Source organism: Chiloscyllium plagiosum, chromosome 17, assembly GCF_004010195.1.
Source record: "Chiloscyllium plagiosum isolate BGI_BamShark_2017 chromosome 17, ASM401019v2, whole genome shotgun sequence".
Taxonomy (NCBI): domain Eukaryota; kingdom Metazoa; phylum Chordata; class Chondrichthyes; order Orectolobiformes; family Hemiscylliidae; genus Chiloscyllium; species Chiloscyllium plagiosum.
In genome coordinates this window covers 10,972,023-10,991,672 of record NC_057726.1, presented here as the reverse complement: position 1 = coordinate 10,991,672, position 19,650 = coordinate 10,972,023, and the positions used below count along the sequence as shown (strand labels likewise).

General features: G+C 43.2%; 1 protein-coding gene across 2 annotated transcripts in view; it reads left to right on the top strand.

Annotated features, from left to right (window-relative positions):
* The window catches only part of adamts18 (ADAM metallopeptidase with thrombospondin type 1 motif, 18), a 263,961-nt gene that overhangs the window by 160,467 nt on the left and 83,844 nt on the right, over positions 1 to 19,650 (top strand). For both annotated transcript variants that reach the window (XR_006314069.1, XM_043706550.1), the window contains exons 14-16: positions 9,505 to 9,635; positions 10,390 to 10,513; positions 13,841 to 14,085. Coding sequence is in view for 1 of the 2 variants with exons in the window: in XM_043706550.1 (XP_043562485.1) it covers positions 9,505 to 9,635; positions 10,390 to 10,513; positions 13,841 to 14,085 (500 nt within the window). In the remaining variant the exon portion in view is untranslated. The remainder of the gene's footprint in view (positions 1 to 9,504; positions 9,636 to 10,389; positions 10,514 to 13,840; positions 14,086 to 19,650) is intronic.

Here is a 19,650-nt window from a genome sequence, read left to right as displayed (position 1 = left end):
AGGCTGGAGAGAGGGTGGGGGAGGAGAGGTCAGGAAGAAGATTGCAGGTCAAGAGGGCGGTGCTGAATCCGAGAGTTGGGACTGAGATAAGGTGGGGGGAGGGGAAATGAGGAAGCTGGAGAAATTTACATTCTCAGTCCCAACCTTCGGATTCAGCACCAAATTCCCCCCCCCCTACCTTTTATCTCAGCCCTCTTGGCACACCAGCTTCATTCCTGAAGAAGGGCTTATGCCCGAAACGTCGATTCTCCTGCTCCTCAGATGCTGCCTGGCCTACTGTGTTTTTCCAGCATCACACTTTTCAACAAGAGTTTCTTATGTTCAGTATCCCTCCCTTTTTAAACAGGGGTGTTACATTCGCCATTTTCCAGTCCTGTAGAACAGTCTCTGATTCCAGTGATTCTTGGAAGATCACCATCAATACTTATACCATCTCCTCAGCTATCTCTGGAGTGTAGTCCATCAAGTCCAATGATTTATCGATTTTCAGACCTTTCTGCTTCCCCATCATCTTCTCTTTAGTGATGGTCACTACACTCACCCCCTGACTTTCTTGAGATTCTGGTATGCTACTGGTGTCTTTCCCAATGAGGACTGATGCAAAGTATCTATTCAGTTTTCCTGCCATTTCTTTGGTCCCTGTTACTGATACTGATAGTCTAAGATCCATTCTTGCCTCTATCTTACCTGATAGGTATCTAAACATAGTCTTGCAATTTTCTTTTATATTACTCCCTTGCATATTCTTATATTTCATCTTTTCCCCTGCTAATTGCCTTTTTAGTTACCCTCTGCTGGTTTTGAAAGGCTCCCCAGTCCTCTGGCTTCCCACTAATCTTCACAGCACTGGATGCTTTCTCTTTGCCTTTTTACTGTGCTCAACTTCCCTTGAGGCTGTGGTTGCCTCGTCCTCCAGTTAGAATGCTGCTTCTTCGTTGGGATGAATTCCTGCTGTGGATCCTGAATTACCCCTAGAAACCCGGGGCACTGTGCTTCACCATCTTCCCTGCGAGGTTCCCCTTCTCAATCAACTCTGGGCCAGCTCCTCCCTCACGTCTTTGTAGTTACCTTTACTCAATTGTATTACCATTGTATCAAATTCCAACTTCTCCCTCTCAAACTGCTGAGTTAATTCTGTCATATTACGGTCGCTGCTCCTTCGGGGATCCTCCACCTTAAGCTCCTTTATCAAGTCTGCATCATTACACATGAATATGTAATTGGCTGAGAAAAATGTCATCATGAGGAATCCAGACCAGCTCTAAGCAGCACCACTTCCTGTGTTTAGGCCTGTTTCCAACTGCCCAAGCCAGGCATTGTCTGAAAACCAGATGTTTTCAGAATGTGCCATGCACCACATCTTATTGAAAAAAATTAAGTGATGCACTTGTCTAATTATTCACACGAGTCCATTCCCACATTCCAAGTTCCCATTGGTCATGCCTGTTCAAACTTGCTTCAAAAAACCCATGTGACTAACTTCCCGATCCAAAACCTAGCAGGATCTGCAACCCAGCACAGCCTCAGCCCTGAGGTACCTAGTTTGGAGACACCATCCAAAGCCATGCACAGTTCCTAAGGCATGGTCTCACCAAAACCATGCACAATTGCTGTGTAATTGCCATGTTCTTGTACTTTAAAGACCAGAGTGACACTTGCTTTCCTGATTTCTCACTTCCGCATTCAACATTGTGTGTTCCTTAGATGAGTATTCCCGCACCTTTCTGGACATCAGCATTTAGAAAGTTTGTATCTTTAAAAATGATTTGTCTATTCTTAATACCATACTGAATAAGCTCGGACTGGCCATATCATACTCTTTCTGCCACTTTGTTGCACATTAACCAGTACGTATCTCATTGCTGCCTCTTTATAATTTCTCCAAAGTTAGCCATTCTACTCAACATTTGTTATCATCAGATCACTTAGACATTTTGCACTCTGTCTGTTTCTCTCAGTCATTAATATAAATTGTAAGTGGTTGACACTGTGACACTAATATTTGAGGCACTCCTGTCGTCACAACCTTCCACTATAAATAAAGCATTCTGCTTATCCTCTACCCATGTTAACATATTACCACTGCTCCAGCTTGGTTTGTCTACTAAAGTTTTATGTGGCATCTTTTTGAATGCCTTTTGGACATACAATTTTATATTTAATACCCTTTTATCTACCTTACTGTCAAAAAAATTCTAATCGTTTTGTTAAACACAATTTCTCTTTTCTAAAACTATGTTGATAATGTCTGATCAAACTATAGTTTTCTGGTCATTGACGTCAGGGTAACTGGCCTGTAATTCCCTATTGTATCTCCCTTTTTTCATCAAAATTAAAACTAGTCTCAAAATATTAGTTCAAGTCACCTCTATTTCCTCATTTCCAGAATAATTCCTCCTGTTTCTGCCTCCAAGGGAGCAACATTTGTGGTAGTTCTTTTAAATACATGTCAAAGGTCTTCTGATTGCATTATGTTTTCCTGAGTATTTCACCCTGTTTATCCTTTTTCATCTATTTTTTGGTGGCTTTTTGATTTCTAAGACAGTCCCAGTCCTAGGATCTCTCCTACTCTTTGCAACATAGTCTTCTTTTAACCTAATACTTCCATCTTTAGTAAACCACAGATACATCTTTCTTGTTGAGGTTTGTTCTTTTAATGGAGGATATTTTTCTTGAACATTTTGAATTGGCTTTAAATGTTTCCCATTTTTAATTTATCACCATATCTTTCAGTCTACTTAATCAACTTTAACCAGCTATTTTGTCATGCATACATGATTTGCTATAATTTTGAGACATTATTAGGGACCTATAAACTACTCCCACTAGTATTTTCAAACTCTTGTTATTCCTGATCTCTACCCATGCTGATTCCACATCTTGATCCTCTGAGGCAAAACCCTTTTTCACTGCTATTATAGACTCTCAGAATGAAAACAGACCCTTCGGTCCAACATAATCACAAACTAAACTCGTTTCAACTGCCTGCTCCTGGCCCACATCTCTCTAAACTTTTCCTAATTAAGTACTTATCTAAGTGTCTTTTAAACATTGTGCCTGCATCCACCGTTTCCTCAGGAAGTTTATTCCACACACGAGCCACCCTCTGTGTAAAAGAAAAATGCTCCTCATGAATATTTTAAATCTCTCTCCTCTTACCTTTAAAAATTTGCCCAATAGTCTTGAAAATCACTATCCTAGGAAAGAAGATACCACCATTAACCCTGTGTATACTCCTCATGATTTTATAAACCTCTTTAAGGTCATCTCTCAACCTCCCATGCTCCAGTGAAAAAGTCCCAGCATATCCAACTCAAGCCTTCCATACCTGGCAACGTCTTGGTAAATCTCTTCTGAACTCTCTCTAGCTTCACAATATCCTTTTTAAAAATTCATTCATGGGATGAGTGCATCCCTGGCTAGGCCAGTATTTATTACCCATCCCTAATTTTCAGAAAACAGTTGAAAATCAACCACATTGCTGTGGGTCTGGAGTCACATGTAGGCCAGACTGGGTACAGAAGGCATTTCCTTCTCTAAAGGATATTAGTAAACCAGATGGGTTTTCTGCCCTGATGTCATCCTTCACTATCAGAGCTACCCATTCTCCTTTACTATTTTTGTACTGTTGTGTCTGGGATTTGGGCTGCTTCAGCTAAAATGCTGCACCCCACTTTGGCTTGTCCTCAGAGATGTGCTGACTCGATTCAATTTTCTTCAAGTGAAAGTTGTTCATATTCTCAATAAATGGATGTCCAAGTTCAAGTTAACAAGGCCCTGAGTGGTCTACAGATGTTTCGCTATTGAAATTGGCCATTGTGTCGAGGCATTTTATCCAGCTGTGATTATTTTGGGCAAAATATTTGACATGTACACATTTTCCTGTGTTCTCACATATCATTAATTGATAAGGTGTGTCTCACTCATATCGCCTGACCAAGTATCTGCAGGGAAGGAAAAAAAAACAGAAAGACCTCGTACATTATCCATATTATCCAGTTCCATTGGGAAGTCTTACCTAATTTTGGTGAGAGGTTAAATGTTTGATGTGATTTTAGTTAGTCCAGTTAGTGTTTAGACACAGTATTTGTAATGAATGCAATTGAAACTGTGTCAAAAGGTTATGGGCTCAAGTCCCAGTCTAGAGATTTGATCATAACATTGATACTGTGAAGTGTATGAGAGATTGCTACTTTACCAGAGAATCAACACTGAGTGCAGTTATATTGCAAGAGGGTCATTTATGAGATTCTGCACTGTTACAGAATCAGCATGAGGGAGTGCTGCACTGTTACAGAATCAGTACTGATTGAGTGCTGTACTAATGGGGAGTGAGTAGTGAGGGAGTGCTGCTGCGTTGGAGGGTTTGTCCTGAAGGAGTGCTGCACTGCCAGAGAAGCTGTTCTAAGGTCAGAGATGCTACCTTTCAGATGAGGCATTAAACAGCTGGCTCCTTTTGCCTTTGTGGGTGGGGGGGCGATGTGAAAGATCGAGCAGCACAATTTTGGGACTTCGACCCTGTCTATCTAATCCCTCTGAAAAACAGCTAGATGATGTGCCTATTAGCACTTTGCTGTTTGTGAGATTTGCGATGCATAACTTGCCTGCTGCAGTTCCTGCACTATCGTAAGGGACTACACTTCGAAAAGAACTTTCTTTCAGGAATACCCAGGATTGCAAAAGTCGCTACGTGAATGAAAGCCTTTTGTTTCTGCTGAGTATTTTGATAGCTGCTCGATACTCATTTGTAAGGTTGACGTGGATCTCACTGTGAGTGGACCTCTGTCATCAGTGTCCAGTCCTCGGATGAAAGCTGAGGCTTGACAAGGGCGAGCAGGAATCACCATAATGCTATTGAGTCTGACACCATACACAGGGCAGAGAGAATCAGAATGTTTTGGGGAGAAGACAATTTCCTTTGGGATTACAGCTTCAGTCCCTCTGAGTGGAGTGCAGTTTTTCTCCCCTTGTTCCCAGAACTCATGCTGCCAACTTCACCGTAGAATGAGTTGAATGCACTCCAAAGGGAAATTGGAACTTCACTTTCAACATTTTGGCCATGCACCAGTGGTGATGGGCATTAGTCTGCTTTGGAAATGTATTAATTCCTTTCTGAGTGGTGCACGCGCCCTGCAATGTGCTTTGCACCTACCTCAGACCTCCTGTGTAGGAAGTGGAAAAAGTTATTCCCAGCTGATGGGCAGCACACATGTGCAGTGCAAACCTTTTTAACTTCTCATTTAGATAAAAGCAGAAATTGGGATTGTACAGCACAGAAGATGACCATTTGATCCATCTTTTCCTTGCTGGCTGTTCTGAAAATGTGACCCAAAGAGTTTCACACTCTTTATCTTATCCCCACGGATCTTTTCAGTGTGTAGCCCTTTGAAATTTACAATTAATTATTTTCCTCAAATCTTTCGGAAAACTTGAACAAACTTGTTCAATTAAAAATATACCCCCTCTTCAATTATTTTGCAGCTGTGTCCTCTGGTTATGTTTTTAACAGTATAGCAGTGACTACTCTTCAAAAATACATACTTGGCTATGAAGCATTTTTAGAATTTCTAAGCTGTTCAAAGATGCTGTACAAATTTGTTACTTCCTGGTAACTTCTGCTTTCCCATTTTTTTTAGCAATAGGCAGCATGATTTTGTGAGTGGGAGTCATGCCTCACAAACTTGGAGGTTTTTTGAGGAGCTAACGAAGATGATCAATGAGAGAAAAGTGGTTGATGTTGTCGATATGGATGTCAGTAAAGCCTTTGACCAAGTCCCTCATGGCAGACTGGTACAAAAGGTGAAGTCACATGATATCGGGGTGGGCGAACAAGATGGATACAGAACTGGCTTAGTCATAGGAGACAAAGGGTAGCGGTGGAAGGATGCTTTTTGGAATGGAGGATTGTGGGTAATCATGTTCGACAGGGATCAGTGCTGGGATCTCTGCTATTCATGATCTACACAATTAATTTGGAAGAAAATATTGCTGGCCCAGTTAAAAAGTTTGCAGACGATACAAAGATTGGTAGAGTTGTGGAAGATTGAGGAGGATTGTCAGAGGATATAGCAGAATATAGATCAGTTGGAGACATGGGCACAAAAATGGCAAATGGAGTTTAATGCATACAAATATGAGGTGATGCATTTCGGAAAGTCAAGTACAGGTGGAAATTACACAATGAATGGCAGAACCCTAAGGAGTATTGGGATCAGGGTGTGCAGGTCCAAAGATCAGTGCTGGTAGTTAAGGTAGTAAAAAAGGCCTATGGCATGCTTGCTTTCATTGGAAGGTGTATTGAGTATAAGGATAGACAAGTTATGCTGCAGCTTTATAGAACTTTAGTTTGGCCACACTTGGAATATTGTATACAGTTCTGGTCACCACACTACCAAAAGCATGCGGATGCTTTGGAGAAGGTACAGAAAAGATTTACCAGGATGTTGCCTGGTATGGGGGATTTTATCTATGAAGAAAGATTGGATAGACTGGGTTTGTTTTTGCTGGAACACAGAAGGTTGAGGGGAATCCTGATAGAAGTTTACAAGATTGTGAATAGCATGGATAGAGTGGAAGGTATGAGTCATTTTCCCAGGGTGGAGGGGTCAATTACTAGGGGACACAGGATCAAGGTGCAGGGCAAGTTTTTCACACAAACGATGGTGAGTCTCTGGAACACATTGCCAGAAGAGGTGGTGGACAAGCAGGAGGCTGGAAGAACACAGCAAGCCAGGCAGCATCAGGAGGTGGAGAAGTCAACATTTCGGGTGTAACCCTTCTTCAGGACTGGGGGTGGGTGTGGGGGGAGCTGCAGATAAAGGGGGTGGCATGGGCAGGGTGGTGAGATGGGGATAAGGTGAACACAGGTAGAGGGTGCGATCTGCTTGGCCGAAGAATGGTTATGTCTGAAACATTGACTTCGCCACCTCCTGATGCTGCCTGCCTCCTGCTTGTCTACCTTTGATTCCAGCATCTGCAGTTTTTTTGTCTCTAACCAAGGAGGTCGTGGAAGCAATCACAATAGCAGCATTCAAGAAGCACTCAGACAAATACATAATAGGAAGGGAATAGAGGGATATGGATCCTGTAAGTGAAGACAGTTTTAGTATGGAAGGAGAAGGTGTATCAGCGTAGGCTTGGAGGGCCAAAGGGATGGTTCCTGTGCTTTATTCTTTCTTTTTTTCCTGATCAACATGGAACCACATCTCCTTCAGCCTCCAGCACACAACTTCTCTACAAATGCCATTTATCTGAATGTTATTTGTACTCATTTTATAATGTTCAATGAAAGAAATACTACAAATGTGTGTCAAGGTGTGTTAAGGACATATTTTAATTGTTCTTTCATGAGATATAGGGGTTCCTTGATGTCCATTCCTAATTGCTCTTGAACTGAGTGGCCCACTGGGCTATTTCAGAGTATGGGAGGGGGGAGCAGTCAAGCACATTAGTGTGTGTCTAGTGTCACATGGGTAAGGATGGCAGATTTCCTTCCCTAAAGGCCAGTTGGGCTTTTAACAATGAGGAGAAAGTGAGGTCTGCAGATGCTGGAGATCAAAGTTGAAACTTTATTGCTGGAACAGCACAGCAGGCCAGTGCTAGTTGTCACAGTCACCATTAATGAAATTAAATTTAGATTCTACCAGCTGCCATGATAGGATTTGAACCTGCAGCCTGAAAACATTAACCTGAACCATCGGGTTACCACATTGCTAATAGGTCATCACCTCCCATTCCTTGCTCAAGTGACTCATTCACGAGAGCATCAGTTGTTTGCAGTGTGTAATTTGAACTTTGGATGATATCTAATGACCTTATATTACCCATCCTGCCCAATTTTCCTTGGAAAGTTTCCAGGAATATGGGGTGGAGAGTTTTGATGGATGGCTAATTCAATGTTACTATGTTACACGACCTGCCAAATTGAAATAAAAATAAAAAATCACACAACACCAGGTTATAGTCCAACAGGTTTATTTGGAAGCACTAACTTTTTGACCACTGCTCCTTCATCAGGTGGTTGACAGCCACCTGATGAAGGAGCAGCGCTCTGAAAGCTAGTGCTTCCAAATAAACCTGTTGGACTATAACCTGGTCCACACTCCACACAGACAGAGCTCTGATGACGAGTCATCTAGACTTGGAACATTAGCTTGCTCTCTCCCCATGGATGCTGTCTGACCCGCTGTGATCCCCAGCATGTGTTTTCAGTACAGATTCCTGCATCTGCAGTAATTTGTTCCTACATGGACATTCATTCCAACTGTTCCATGCCTGTGTTTGTGCTCCTTCTGAGTATCCTCCTTTTCTTCATCTCACCCCATCAACAATATCCTTCCATTGCTTTTTCCTGCATTCTTTCTTTTCTTCCCAATAAATACATCTATAGTATTCTCAACAACTCTACACAAAGACATAAAATCAAGAAACTTTGGACATACTCAGTAATTCTGGTAGCATCTACAGAAAGAGATGTAACTCTTATTTAAATTTCAGGGCAGTGACATCTGGAAGGAGAGGTGGTAGCATATTGATATTGTCATGGGACTAGTAATCCAGTACCCCAGACTAATGCTTTGGGAAATGTGGATTCAAACCTCACTGAAGCAGATGGTGAAAATCTGGGATTAAAAGCTAGCTTAATGGTGAGCATGTAAACACTGCTGATTGTCACTAATACCATTTTGGGAAGGAAGTCTTGGATTTATTATTGTCACATAACCTAGGTACAGCAAAAAGTTTTGTTTTGCGTGCAGCACAGGCAGATCATACCATACAAAGTGCACAGGGGTGATAGAACAGAGTGAGGAATACAATGTTACAGCTGCAGAGAAAGTGCACTGAGAGCGAGGTCAGCGTTAAATTTGAGAGGTCCATTCAGGAGTCTAATAGCAGTGGGGAAGAAGCTGTTCTTGGACCTGTTGGTACATGTGTTTAAGCTCTACTCAATGGAAGAGGTTGGAAGAGATTATAACTGGGGTGGGAGGAGACTCTGAATATATTAGCTGCTTTTCTGAGGCAGCAGGAAATGTAGCCGGAGTGGATGGATGGAAGGTTGACTTGCGAGATAGTCTGACCTGTATTCACAATTCTCTGCAGTTTCTTATGGTACTCAGCACAGCAAATCTGCCGTCTTAACCTGGTCTGGCCAACACGTGACCCCAGACCCACAGCAAAATGGTTGGCTCCTAACTGGTCTTTAAATGCCTTGGATTCTATTGCTAGAGTGCTTGAAGTGACAGATTCTAGCTGTTGTTTACCAATGTTTAAAATGTCTTATCAGAAGTGCCTGAAGGATAAGCCTGTGGATCAAGCAGACACGGAGTCCAGTAACTAACGTGTCTGTCTTGTGTCTCTCCCTGTCATTTGCGTGGTGAGATACATTAAAAAAAGCTAGTTCAAATTGACCCACTTTTAATTGGAGATGGTTAGATAAATACAGTGCCTGTCGACCACCCTGTGGCATGTATTCAAGTGGCACAATCCCTTGTTTTGTATTTCCAGATGAAGATGTTTGCAAGTTGTATTGCATTGCTGAAGATTTTGACTTCTTCTTTGCCATGTCTAACAAAGTGAAGGATGGAACTCGGTGCGTTGAGAACAAATTCGATGTTTGCATCGATGGCATTTGTGAGGTAAAATACGTTGCCCATACTTTCGCACCTAGACTGTCATCTTCTGTTTCCTTCTTTTCTTTGATTGAAGTACTGTCTATATTGCATTATTTCAGTTAAGAAAACCACCCCAGTTGCTTTTACGCCAGAATGTAAATAGAGCCTTTCCAGCTCATTTTTTTTCCGACTTTCATCCTACTAGTGACCCTGCTCAAGGTCAGCAGGTTCAGTAAATCTTGGCCATAGATTCCAGTCTAGTCGTGGGATTTAAATTTAGGATGTCAGAATTTGAAGAGCTTGACTCCCTTGGGTTCTAGCTGTCACCAGTCACCCTCTAAATATTACAGAGAAAAAGAAACATAAGTAACACATGGAACAAAGCATTGCTGCTTTGGTGAACTTTGCCACACGCTTGTGGAATGTGAGATAACCTTCATTGCACAGATGGTCCGCATCTTGTCTGGTTGTTGAGAAGCCAAGCAGACTAGGAGTTTCATACTTCCTTACATGTTTCTCGGCCCTTATCGTGTCTCCCCTCTTCTTGAGAAACATTGCCAGAAGCCAAGAAATTATTTGACTGACTGCAAACACTGGCAAACATTGTGATGCAGCACGGGTTTTGAATGTAATGTGGGTAGGGCTCCCGTAATTGCTGTTAAGCACAATCTTAAGGCAGTGATTAGCTGAGCCATACACAACAGAAAGCCCTCAGGTAGGAATCCCAATTGGTGCTCAGGTGGCCGACTGAATTGTAATCAGTGAAATATTTCCTCAGGCGGTGGGATGTGACCATGTTCTGGGCTCCAAGGCTGGCGTGGATGCTTGTGGATTATGCAATGGAGACAATTCAACCTGCAAATTCTTCAGAGGGCAGTACCATCAACAGCACCGGGCAAATGGCAAGTATATCAGAAACAAGGAGCCCACTGCAGCAATATGCCATGCATTCATTTATCTGTTACTGTCAGAGAGTTGTTTATAGCACAGAAGGAGGCCATTCAGCTCATTGTGTTTGTGCCATTTTCCATGGTGCAATCCAATCTCAGGTTGGCACAGTGGCACAGCAGTTAGCACTGCTGCCTCACAGCACCAGGGACCTTGGTTTAATTCCTGCCTCAGGTGATGATCTGTGTGGAGTTTGCACATTCTCCCCGTGTCTGTGTGGGTTTCCTCCCGGGAGCTCCGGTTTCCTCCCACAGTCACAAAGATTAGTTGGGTTGGCTATCCTAAATTACCTATAGTGTCCAGGTTTGTGCAGGCTAGGTGGGTTAGCCATGGGGAATGTAAGGGTGAGGGGATGGGATAGGGGTGGTGGGTCTGAGTGGGATGCTCTTTGGGGAGTTGCCTCTTTCTGCCCTGTGGAGATTCCATAAATCAATCCCACTCCCTGGCTTGGTCCTTGTGGACCGACAAGTTTATCTCCGTCAAGTGGCCGTTATAATTTCTATTTCAAACCATAAGTTATTTTTGCTTCCTCCATCCTCATGGGCAGTGGGCTCCAAGTCAAAGCCACTCACTATGTGGAAACATGCTTTATTATAAACCAATGTATCTCTTGCTCAAAATCCCAATTTGGGTCTCTTAATGCTTGTCCAGTGTGCTAATGTCTATTTAATCTAAGCATGTCATAATCTTGTACATCACTAACAAATCTCCCCTCAGTCTTCTCTGCTCTAAGGAGAATGAACCCAGCCTTTCCAACTTAACCTGTTAACTAAGACTCCCCGTTCCTGGAAACGTTCTGGTAAATCTCCTGTCTATCTGCTCAAGGACCAGCACATCTTTCCCAAAGTGTCCTGACCAGAACTGGGAACAGTATTCTTGCTGTGGGTTAGCCAGAGTTCTGTATAGGTTTAGCACAATCTCTCTGCTATTATAATCAATACTAATATTTACAAAGCCCAAAGTTTTATATGCTTTGCTCACCACTCTGAGTGTGACCTGGCACTTAACATCAATGCATGTGGGCCCCTCAATCCTTTTAATCCTGAGAATATTTATGAATAATGTCGTTAAAGCAAAGGGGTCTTTTTCAGTCCTGTAGACCTCTATGACTTTATCACTGCTCCACATCCCCTCTGCCACAATGCAGCACCTTACACTTCTTCAGATTAAACTCCACCTGCCATTTGCCTCCTAACTTTGCTGGCCAATCTCTATTTATTGTCTTCACTATTTACAATTCCTCCAACTTCAGTCTCATGGGCAAATGTTAATGAGTAACTCTACATTACAGCAGAGAAGGCAGTGGTCCTCCAACTTGGGGAATGCCACTATCTATCACTTTCTTGAAAAAAACAGCGCTCCACCACATCTGCCTTTTTTTCTGTCCTTATGCCAATTTGCTATTCAGTTGCACACTGACCCTCCTATTCCATAAGTCTCAATGTTGTGCACAGTCATTTGTGTGATGCTTTATTGAATGCAATTTCTAAAAATAATCCATATAAACAACATCCACCACACTCCTGTAATCTCTGATAGTTCAGCAAAAGGTTCAGTTAATTAGTTAAGCATGCACTGTGCTGCTTTTCTGTAACTCACTCAAAATGCTCTTCAGGTGTCCACTGATTTCTTTCTGCTGATCATGGATTCCAAACCCTGACCCACTGCTGATTGTAGATTAACTCACCTGGAGTTGTGAGAACTGTCCTTGCACGCTTTTCTGAATAAAGGCCAACTGGCTCCTCCATATCTAGGGAACTTTGAAAGATCAAGGAAAGCCCAGTTGCTCTCTCACTGCCCATCACATCATTCAGCAATCAATGCAGCCAATATAGTCCATCCAGGCCAGGAGACTCATCTCCCCTAAACATAGACAGCCCTTCCAGTATCTTGTCCCTTTCAATTTTCACCTTGTGCATTGCCTCCACTATTTCCCCTTCAGAAATTTCTTTTATCTTCAGTAAGCACTGATGCAAAGAGCTCATTTATTATTCTAGTATAGTATATCAATGTATATATCATTCTTGATGTCTGTGATAGGATCCCCTTTACCACTTACCAGCTGCTTACTACTTATGTGTTGGTAGAAAATGTTTGGGTCCCTTTTCATTCCAGTTTTGCTAATTGCATTCAGTATCACTATGAAATTCAAATTTCACCATCTGAGATTCAAGCCCGTGGCACCATACATTACCCAGTTCTTTGGATTACTAGACCAGTGACTGTACCACTGCCTCTCTAGCCACTGTCAGCAAGGGAATATATGTAAGGTCTGTTGAATTTTGCCTCATAATTTAACAGTTTAAGCCCTGGGATCATTCTCCTATCTGTCTGCCTTCAATTAAAAAAGTGCTGGTAGGTCTATGGATTTGCACTTCAGTTTCAGTGTTCCATCCTGTTAACGTCTTTTAACCCTGACTTTGAGAACCTGAGCAGCATCAGAGTTAAACACTATTCAATGCACTCTTCAGTGCTTGATGCTGTTTGGCACGTGGGATGATATTTCTCTTAGCCTCCGATTTATAATACACAGACCTGAGATAAAACAAAACCATGGGGACCGGTGAAAATTTGAAGTAATTTTGAAAATTAATCAGAACAAAAAATGCACTTCCCAGAGTCATGAGTTTAATGGAATCGATAAGCTTCAGTTCACTCTCAATGCTGCTGTTTGCTTTTAGCATTTAAGTAGCTTGATTGACATGAATGTAGATACAGCCAATGTATATAGAAACCGGAGCAAACCATTCAGTGTTTCTTCAGGGAGACAGTTCCAGATTTTCACTGCCATTTTCGTGAAGATATATTTTGTGATATCAGCCTGGAAAGGGCTAAATCTCGTCAGAGTGTTAGGTTTCCCTTATTCTGCATTCGCCCACCAAAGGAAGTCGTCATATTGATCCCGTTCAGCAAGCCCCTTGATTATCTTAAACACCTCAATTCGACCATCTGTGTATTCAAGGAGTACAAGCCTAATCTATACCACTTGGTGACATATATTAACCCTTTTAGAGTTGGGATCATTGAGTGAATCTGCACTACATCCCCTCTAATACAAAGTGATGGTGCAGTGGTAGTACGCCTATGTCTGGATTAGGAGTCCCAGCTTCAAGTCCCACCTGTCCTATCATGTGTGAACAACTTGACTGAAATACCTGACCTCCCTGAGGAGAACTGAACTGTTCCAGGTGAACTGCGAACTGGATGGCTGTATGAATTGAGTCTTTCTATTGCTTCCTTTCTGTTCCTCATCAATGACTTCTCGGTTTTGGGTTTCACAGAGTACTACCTTGTTGTCACGGTACCAGCGGGGGCTCGGAGCATTCACGTGCAGGAGCTGGAGATCTCAACGAGTTACTTGGCAGTGCGCAGCCTGAAGGGCAAATACCACCTGACAGGGGATTGGACAGTGGACTGGCCGGGGCAGTTCAGGTTTGGAGGAGCTGTGTTTCACTACCAGCGGTCATTCAACACACCAGAGAGCCTGTACTCAGCGGGTCCAACTAATGAGACACTCGCCTTTGAAGTAAGCTCCCTTTTCATCTCCCTCCTTGTTCACTCCCGTCACTTGTGTCTGCCACAAAATTAACGCTGACAGGTTGGCAGCGTGCTGGTGGGTTCAGTTGGATGGGTGACATCATCATGGCCCACCCCCGCCTCCCCATGTCGTCGCATTTAATTAGCGTCCGCTGCTGAATTCTGAGAAAGATCCTTCGGCTGCATAATTGTCCAAATGGTGAACCCTTAATCATTGCAGAGATGTTGGAATGAAAAGGTGATGTCAACACCACATACAATGTTTTCATCATTAGAACCTTTGAAAAGGAACTGTTGTGAGTTTTTCTTTCTGCCCTCAAAATGAAAATTAAAATCCCAGACAGTGTGATGTAATGGCTGAGCCCTCATCTTGATGCTGTAGATGAAAGGGAGGTTTAATTGGATGCAATGAGTTACAAAATAGCCATGTGAGTGTTTGAAGCTTTTTTAATTGGGAAAAGAAAGTCTAATCAAATGCTTGGGATGAGGAATGAAAGAGCACTTTGATGCGATTCTCTTAAGAACATACTTATTCCTTATGTTTGAGAACTGGTTTCTTACTGTTTGCTTATCTTGGTACAAAACACTAGCTGCTATTTCATAAAATGTATGACCCAACCATTTAAATGTGGGGACAGACATATCAATGAGAGGATGCTTTCATTTACCAGTGAGATGTGGCAATGCTTAGTGTTCTATCTCGCACACTCTCTCTTTCTCTCTCTCTCACAAATGCACACTTACACGTAGCTTCCATCTGTGTTTAAGAACTCTGATCTGGTGAAAAGAGGGTTTCATTTATGTCTTCTACTGCAGTCCAGTCCTCTCTTCAGGAAAGATGAGATCTGAATCTTGATTATATATCCAGACGTAGCCCTACACTGAAAGAGTGTCCTCCATTTCCAAATTTCCAACCTTTGCCGTATCATTGAGTCACAGAGATATACAGCACAGAAACAGACCCTTCAGTCCAACTCATCCATAACAACCAGATATTCCAACTTAATCTAGTCCCATTTGCCAGGGCTCAACCCATATCCCTCTAAACTCTTCCTATCCATATACCCATCTAGATGCCTTTTAAATGCTGCAATTTTATCAGCCTCCACAACTTCCTTTGGCAGCTAATTCCATACATGCACCACCCTCTGTGCCCCTTAGGCCCCTTTTATATCTTTCCCCTCTCATCCTAAATCTATGTTCTCTTGTTCTGGAATTCCCCGTCCCAGGGAAAAGACCTTGTCTGTTTATCCTGTCCATGCCCCTCATGATTTTATAAACCCCTATAAGGTCACCCCTCAACCTCTGACGCACCAGGTAAAACAGCCCTAGCCTGTTCAGCCCTCCCTATAGCTCAAATCCTCCAACCCTAGCAACATTAGTTTCAGACTGATATTGGAGTTCAGATCACAGGCATGAAAGGTCAGTTTCTTGGTACATGATAAATCCTGCACTCCAACACTACCAGTGAACATTCTCTGTCAAATGATGATTAGATTAGATTAGATTACTTACAGTGTGGAAACAGGCCCTTCGGCCCAACAAGTCCACACCGACCCGCCGAAGCGCAACCCACCCATACCCCTACATCCACCCCTTTAACCTAACACTACGGGCAATTTAGCATGGCAAATTCACCTGACCCGCACATCTTTGGACTGTGGGAGGAAACCGGAGCACCCGGAGGAAACCCACGCAGACACGGGGAGAATGTGCAAACTCCACACAGTCAGTCGCCTGAGTCGGGAATTGAACCCGGGTCTACAGGCGCTGTGAGGCAGCAGTGCTAACCACTGGGCCACCGTGCCGCCCACACTCTTTATGAGTGACTGGAAAAACCAGAAATTTCTTTTTCTATGCTATTGCCCAGTTAGTGTGGATCACAATTGAATATGCTACAGCTTTAAGCATATTCCCAAAGCGGGGTTGTGAGTTGTTGTGGGTACCAGTCCCCCATTAATATTTTATGTATATTCAATGGAAACATGATTCTAAAGGGAAAGATGGTTTTTTTCCATGATCTAGAGGCAATTCAATATCTGAGGAAACAACAAGGTCCTTTATTTGAAAGAACTTCGCCTGATGAAAGAACAGCATTCCGAACAGTAGAGATTTCAAATAAACCTGTTGGACTATAACCTGGTGTCATGTGACTTCTCACCTTAGCCCCCCCAGTTGACTCAGCACCTCCACAACATGAGGGAGCATTATTCCAACTCCCTTCAGACCAGGCTGGAAACCAATGATTCCCAAACTTGTCACCAGTGTGACACCGTTTTGAGGCTTGAAGATTATCACAACCCCTTGATGAGTGGAGCAGATGCCCTTCAAGAGTGAAGGGAAGAGGGTTGGCCTTGTTGCCTGTGAGCTTACGACCCCAGAATTTCCACTCACAACCCCGCTTTGGGAAGCCCTGCTGTAACCGTTAAAAGAACCTTTCCGAAAAGGGAGAGGACTCAAAATCTTGGAGCCACGGTTGGAAATTGGGTAGATTGACTTACGGGAGATGAGAAAATGAATGAGTGCTATCAGGTTCTGGCAGCACTGGGGAATTCTTATCAATGGCACCATCCTCTTCACCAGGGCTGCTTCTGGGTGAAGCAGCTCAGTTATATTTTGGAGAGTTTTGAGCTGAAATGCAGATCCCACTCATCACCAACACCACTTGCATCCACCTTCAGAACTGTTGAGAGGGAAGGAATTACACAGAGCCTTTGAGATCTTGATTTAAAGAAGGAATTGGATATAGCACTTGGGGGATCAAAGGATAATGGGGGAAAGACAAGAACAGGCTGTTGAGTCAGATGATCAGCCATGATCATAATGAATGGTGGAGCAGCTTGAGGGACTAAATGGGAGAATGGGTACAGCAGGTAGTGAAGAAGGCTAGTAGCATGCTGGCCTTCATAACAAAAGGAATGGAGTATAGAAGCAAAGAGGTGCTTCTGCAGCTGTACAGGGCCCTGGTGAGACCACACCTGGAGTACTGTGTGCAGTTCTGTGGATAGAGCTCTCAAAGATAGTGGAATCAAGGGTTATGGAGATAAGGCAGGAACAGGATACTGATTAGGAATGATCAGCCATGATCATGTTGAATGGTGGTGCAGGCTCGAAGGGCAGAATGGCCTACTCCTGCACCTATTGTCTATTGTCTATTGTCTACTGTCTAAAGTGAAGACTGCAGATTTTGGAGATCAGAGTTGAGAGTGTGGTGTTGGAAAAGCACAGCAGTTCAGGTGACATCTGAGGAGCAGGAGAATTGACATTTCGGGCACCACCATTCATCAGGAATGAAGGGCTTTTGTCCGAAATGTCGATTCTCCTGCTCCTTGGATGCTGCCTGACCTGCTGTGCTTTTCCAGGTCCACACTCTTGACTCAAAGGGCTGAATGGCTTATTCATGCTCTTATTTTCTCTGTCAAAGCCAAATGGAGGCGAGATTCCAGGAGACAATCTAAGATAGATATTTACCTAGAGGTGGACTACTAATTAGCCACCTCTGTGCTCAGCATCCTGTCATGGGCAGTGAGTTGGTTTGAGATGTTACCATTCCCAATCAGACAAGTGTCAGTTCTCAACTCTCTGCAGTTCCACTGGACAAAGTGCACGCAGCTGACGCGCATTGGAGACACGATGGTGTCTAAGTCTAGAAGAGCCTTTTGAGGCCTAACTTTCCATTATATAACCTCAGAGATAACACAGGTAGATTCCTCAGCCTGGAGGGTGAACCTGTTGAGCATTAACATTTCAGCTGTGTCAGAGTTGTCATACAGAATGGAAGCAGACCCTTCAGTTCAACAAGTCCATGCCGACCATGTTCCCAAACTAAACTAGGCCCACCTGCCTGCATTTGACCTGTAAATTTCCAAACCTTTCCTATGCATCCAAAAGTCTTTTAAACATTGTATTTGTACCTGCAACCACCACTTGCTCTGGTAATTCATTCCAAACACTAACCACTTTCTGTGTAAAAAAAGTTTTCCCTCATGTCCTTTTTAGATCTTTCTCCTTTTGCCTTAAAAATCTGCCCCCTAGTTTTGAACTCCTACACCGTATGGAATGTTTCCTCTGGCATTTATAGTGGCCTGTCTCTGCCGCTTCCGGTTGTCAGTTCCAGCTGTCCGCTGTAGTGGCAGGTATATTGGGAAAAATCTGCCCCCTAGTTTTGAACTCCTACACCGTATGGAAAAGACCTTTGCCTTATCTATGCTCCTCAGGATTTTATAAACTTCTAAAAGGTCACCCCTCAACCGCTTATGCTGCAGTGAAAAAAGTCCCAGTCCATATAGTCTCTATTGTTGTGGTTCTGTTCGCCGAGCTGGGAATTTGTGTTGCAAACGTTTCGTCCCCTGTCTAGGTGACATCCTCAGTGCTTGGGAGCCTCCTGTGAAGCGCTTCTGTGATGTTTCCTCTGGCATTTATAGTGGCCTGTCTCTGCCGCTTCCGGTTGTCAGTTCCAGCTGTCCGCTGTAGTGGCAGGTATATTGGGTCCAGGTCGATGTGTTTGTTGATAGAATCTGTGGATGAGTGCCATGCCTCTAGGAATTCCCTGGCTGTTCTCTGTTTGGCTTGCCCTATAATGGTAGTGTTGTCCCAGTCAAATTCATGTTGCTTGTCATCTGCGTGTGTGGCTACTGAGGATAGCTGGTCGTGTCGTTTCGTGGCTAGTTGGTGTTCAGCTGGTCGTGTCATTTCGTGGCTAGTTGGTGTTCACAGACTCTATCAACAAACACATCGATCTGGACTCAATATACCGGCCACTACAGCGGACAGCTGGAACTGACAACCGGAAGCGGCAGAGACAGGCCACTATAAATGCCGGAGGAAACATCACAGAAGCACTTCACAGGAGGCTCCCAAGCACTGAGGATGTCACCTAGACAGGGGATGAAACATTTGCAAGACAAATTCCCAGCTCGGCGAACAGAACCACAACAACGAGCACCCGAGCTACAAATCTTCTCCCAAACTTTGAACATACAGTCTCTCCTTATAACTCAAGCTCTCCCTTCACGGCAACATCCTTTTGACCTCTCCCTAGTTTAATAATACCTTCCCATGCTCCAATACGCTAGAAAAGGCTTCACCAACATTCCGTACAATCTCAGCATGATGTCCCAACTCTTAAACTCAATGGTCTGAGCAATGAAGGCAAGCTAACTACCTTCTTAACCACCCTGTGTACCTATGTTGCAAATTTCAAAGAATTATGTACCTGAACCTCTAAGGTTTTCTGTTCTACAACACTACCCAGGGCCCCACCATTAATTGTATAAGTCCTTCCCTTATTGTTTTACCAAAATACAATACCTCACATTCATCCAAATTAAACTCCATCTGTCACTCCTCAGCCTATTGGTTCAATGGATCAAGATCTCTTTGTAATCTTCGATAGCCTTCTTCACTTTCCAATATTCCACCAATTTTGGTGTCATCCGCAAACCGTGCCTCCTATATTCTCATACAAATCATTTACATAAATGACAAACAAAAGTGGATCCAGTATCAATCCCTGTGGAATACCTTTGGTCACAGGCCTCCTGTCCCAAAAACA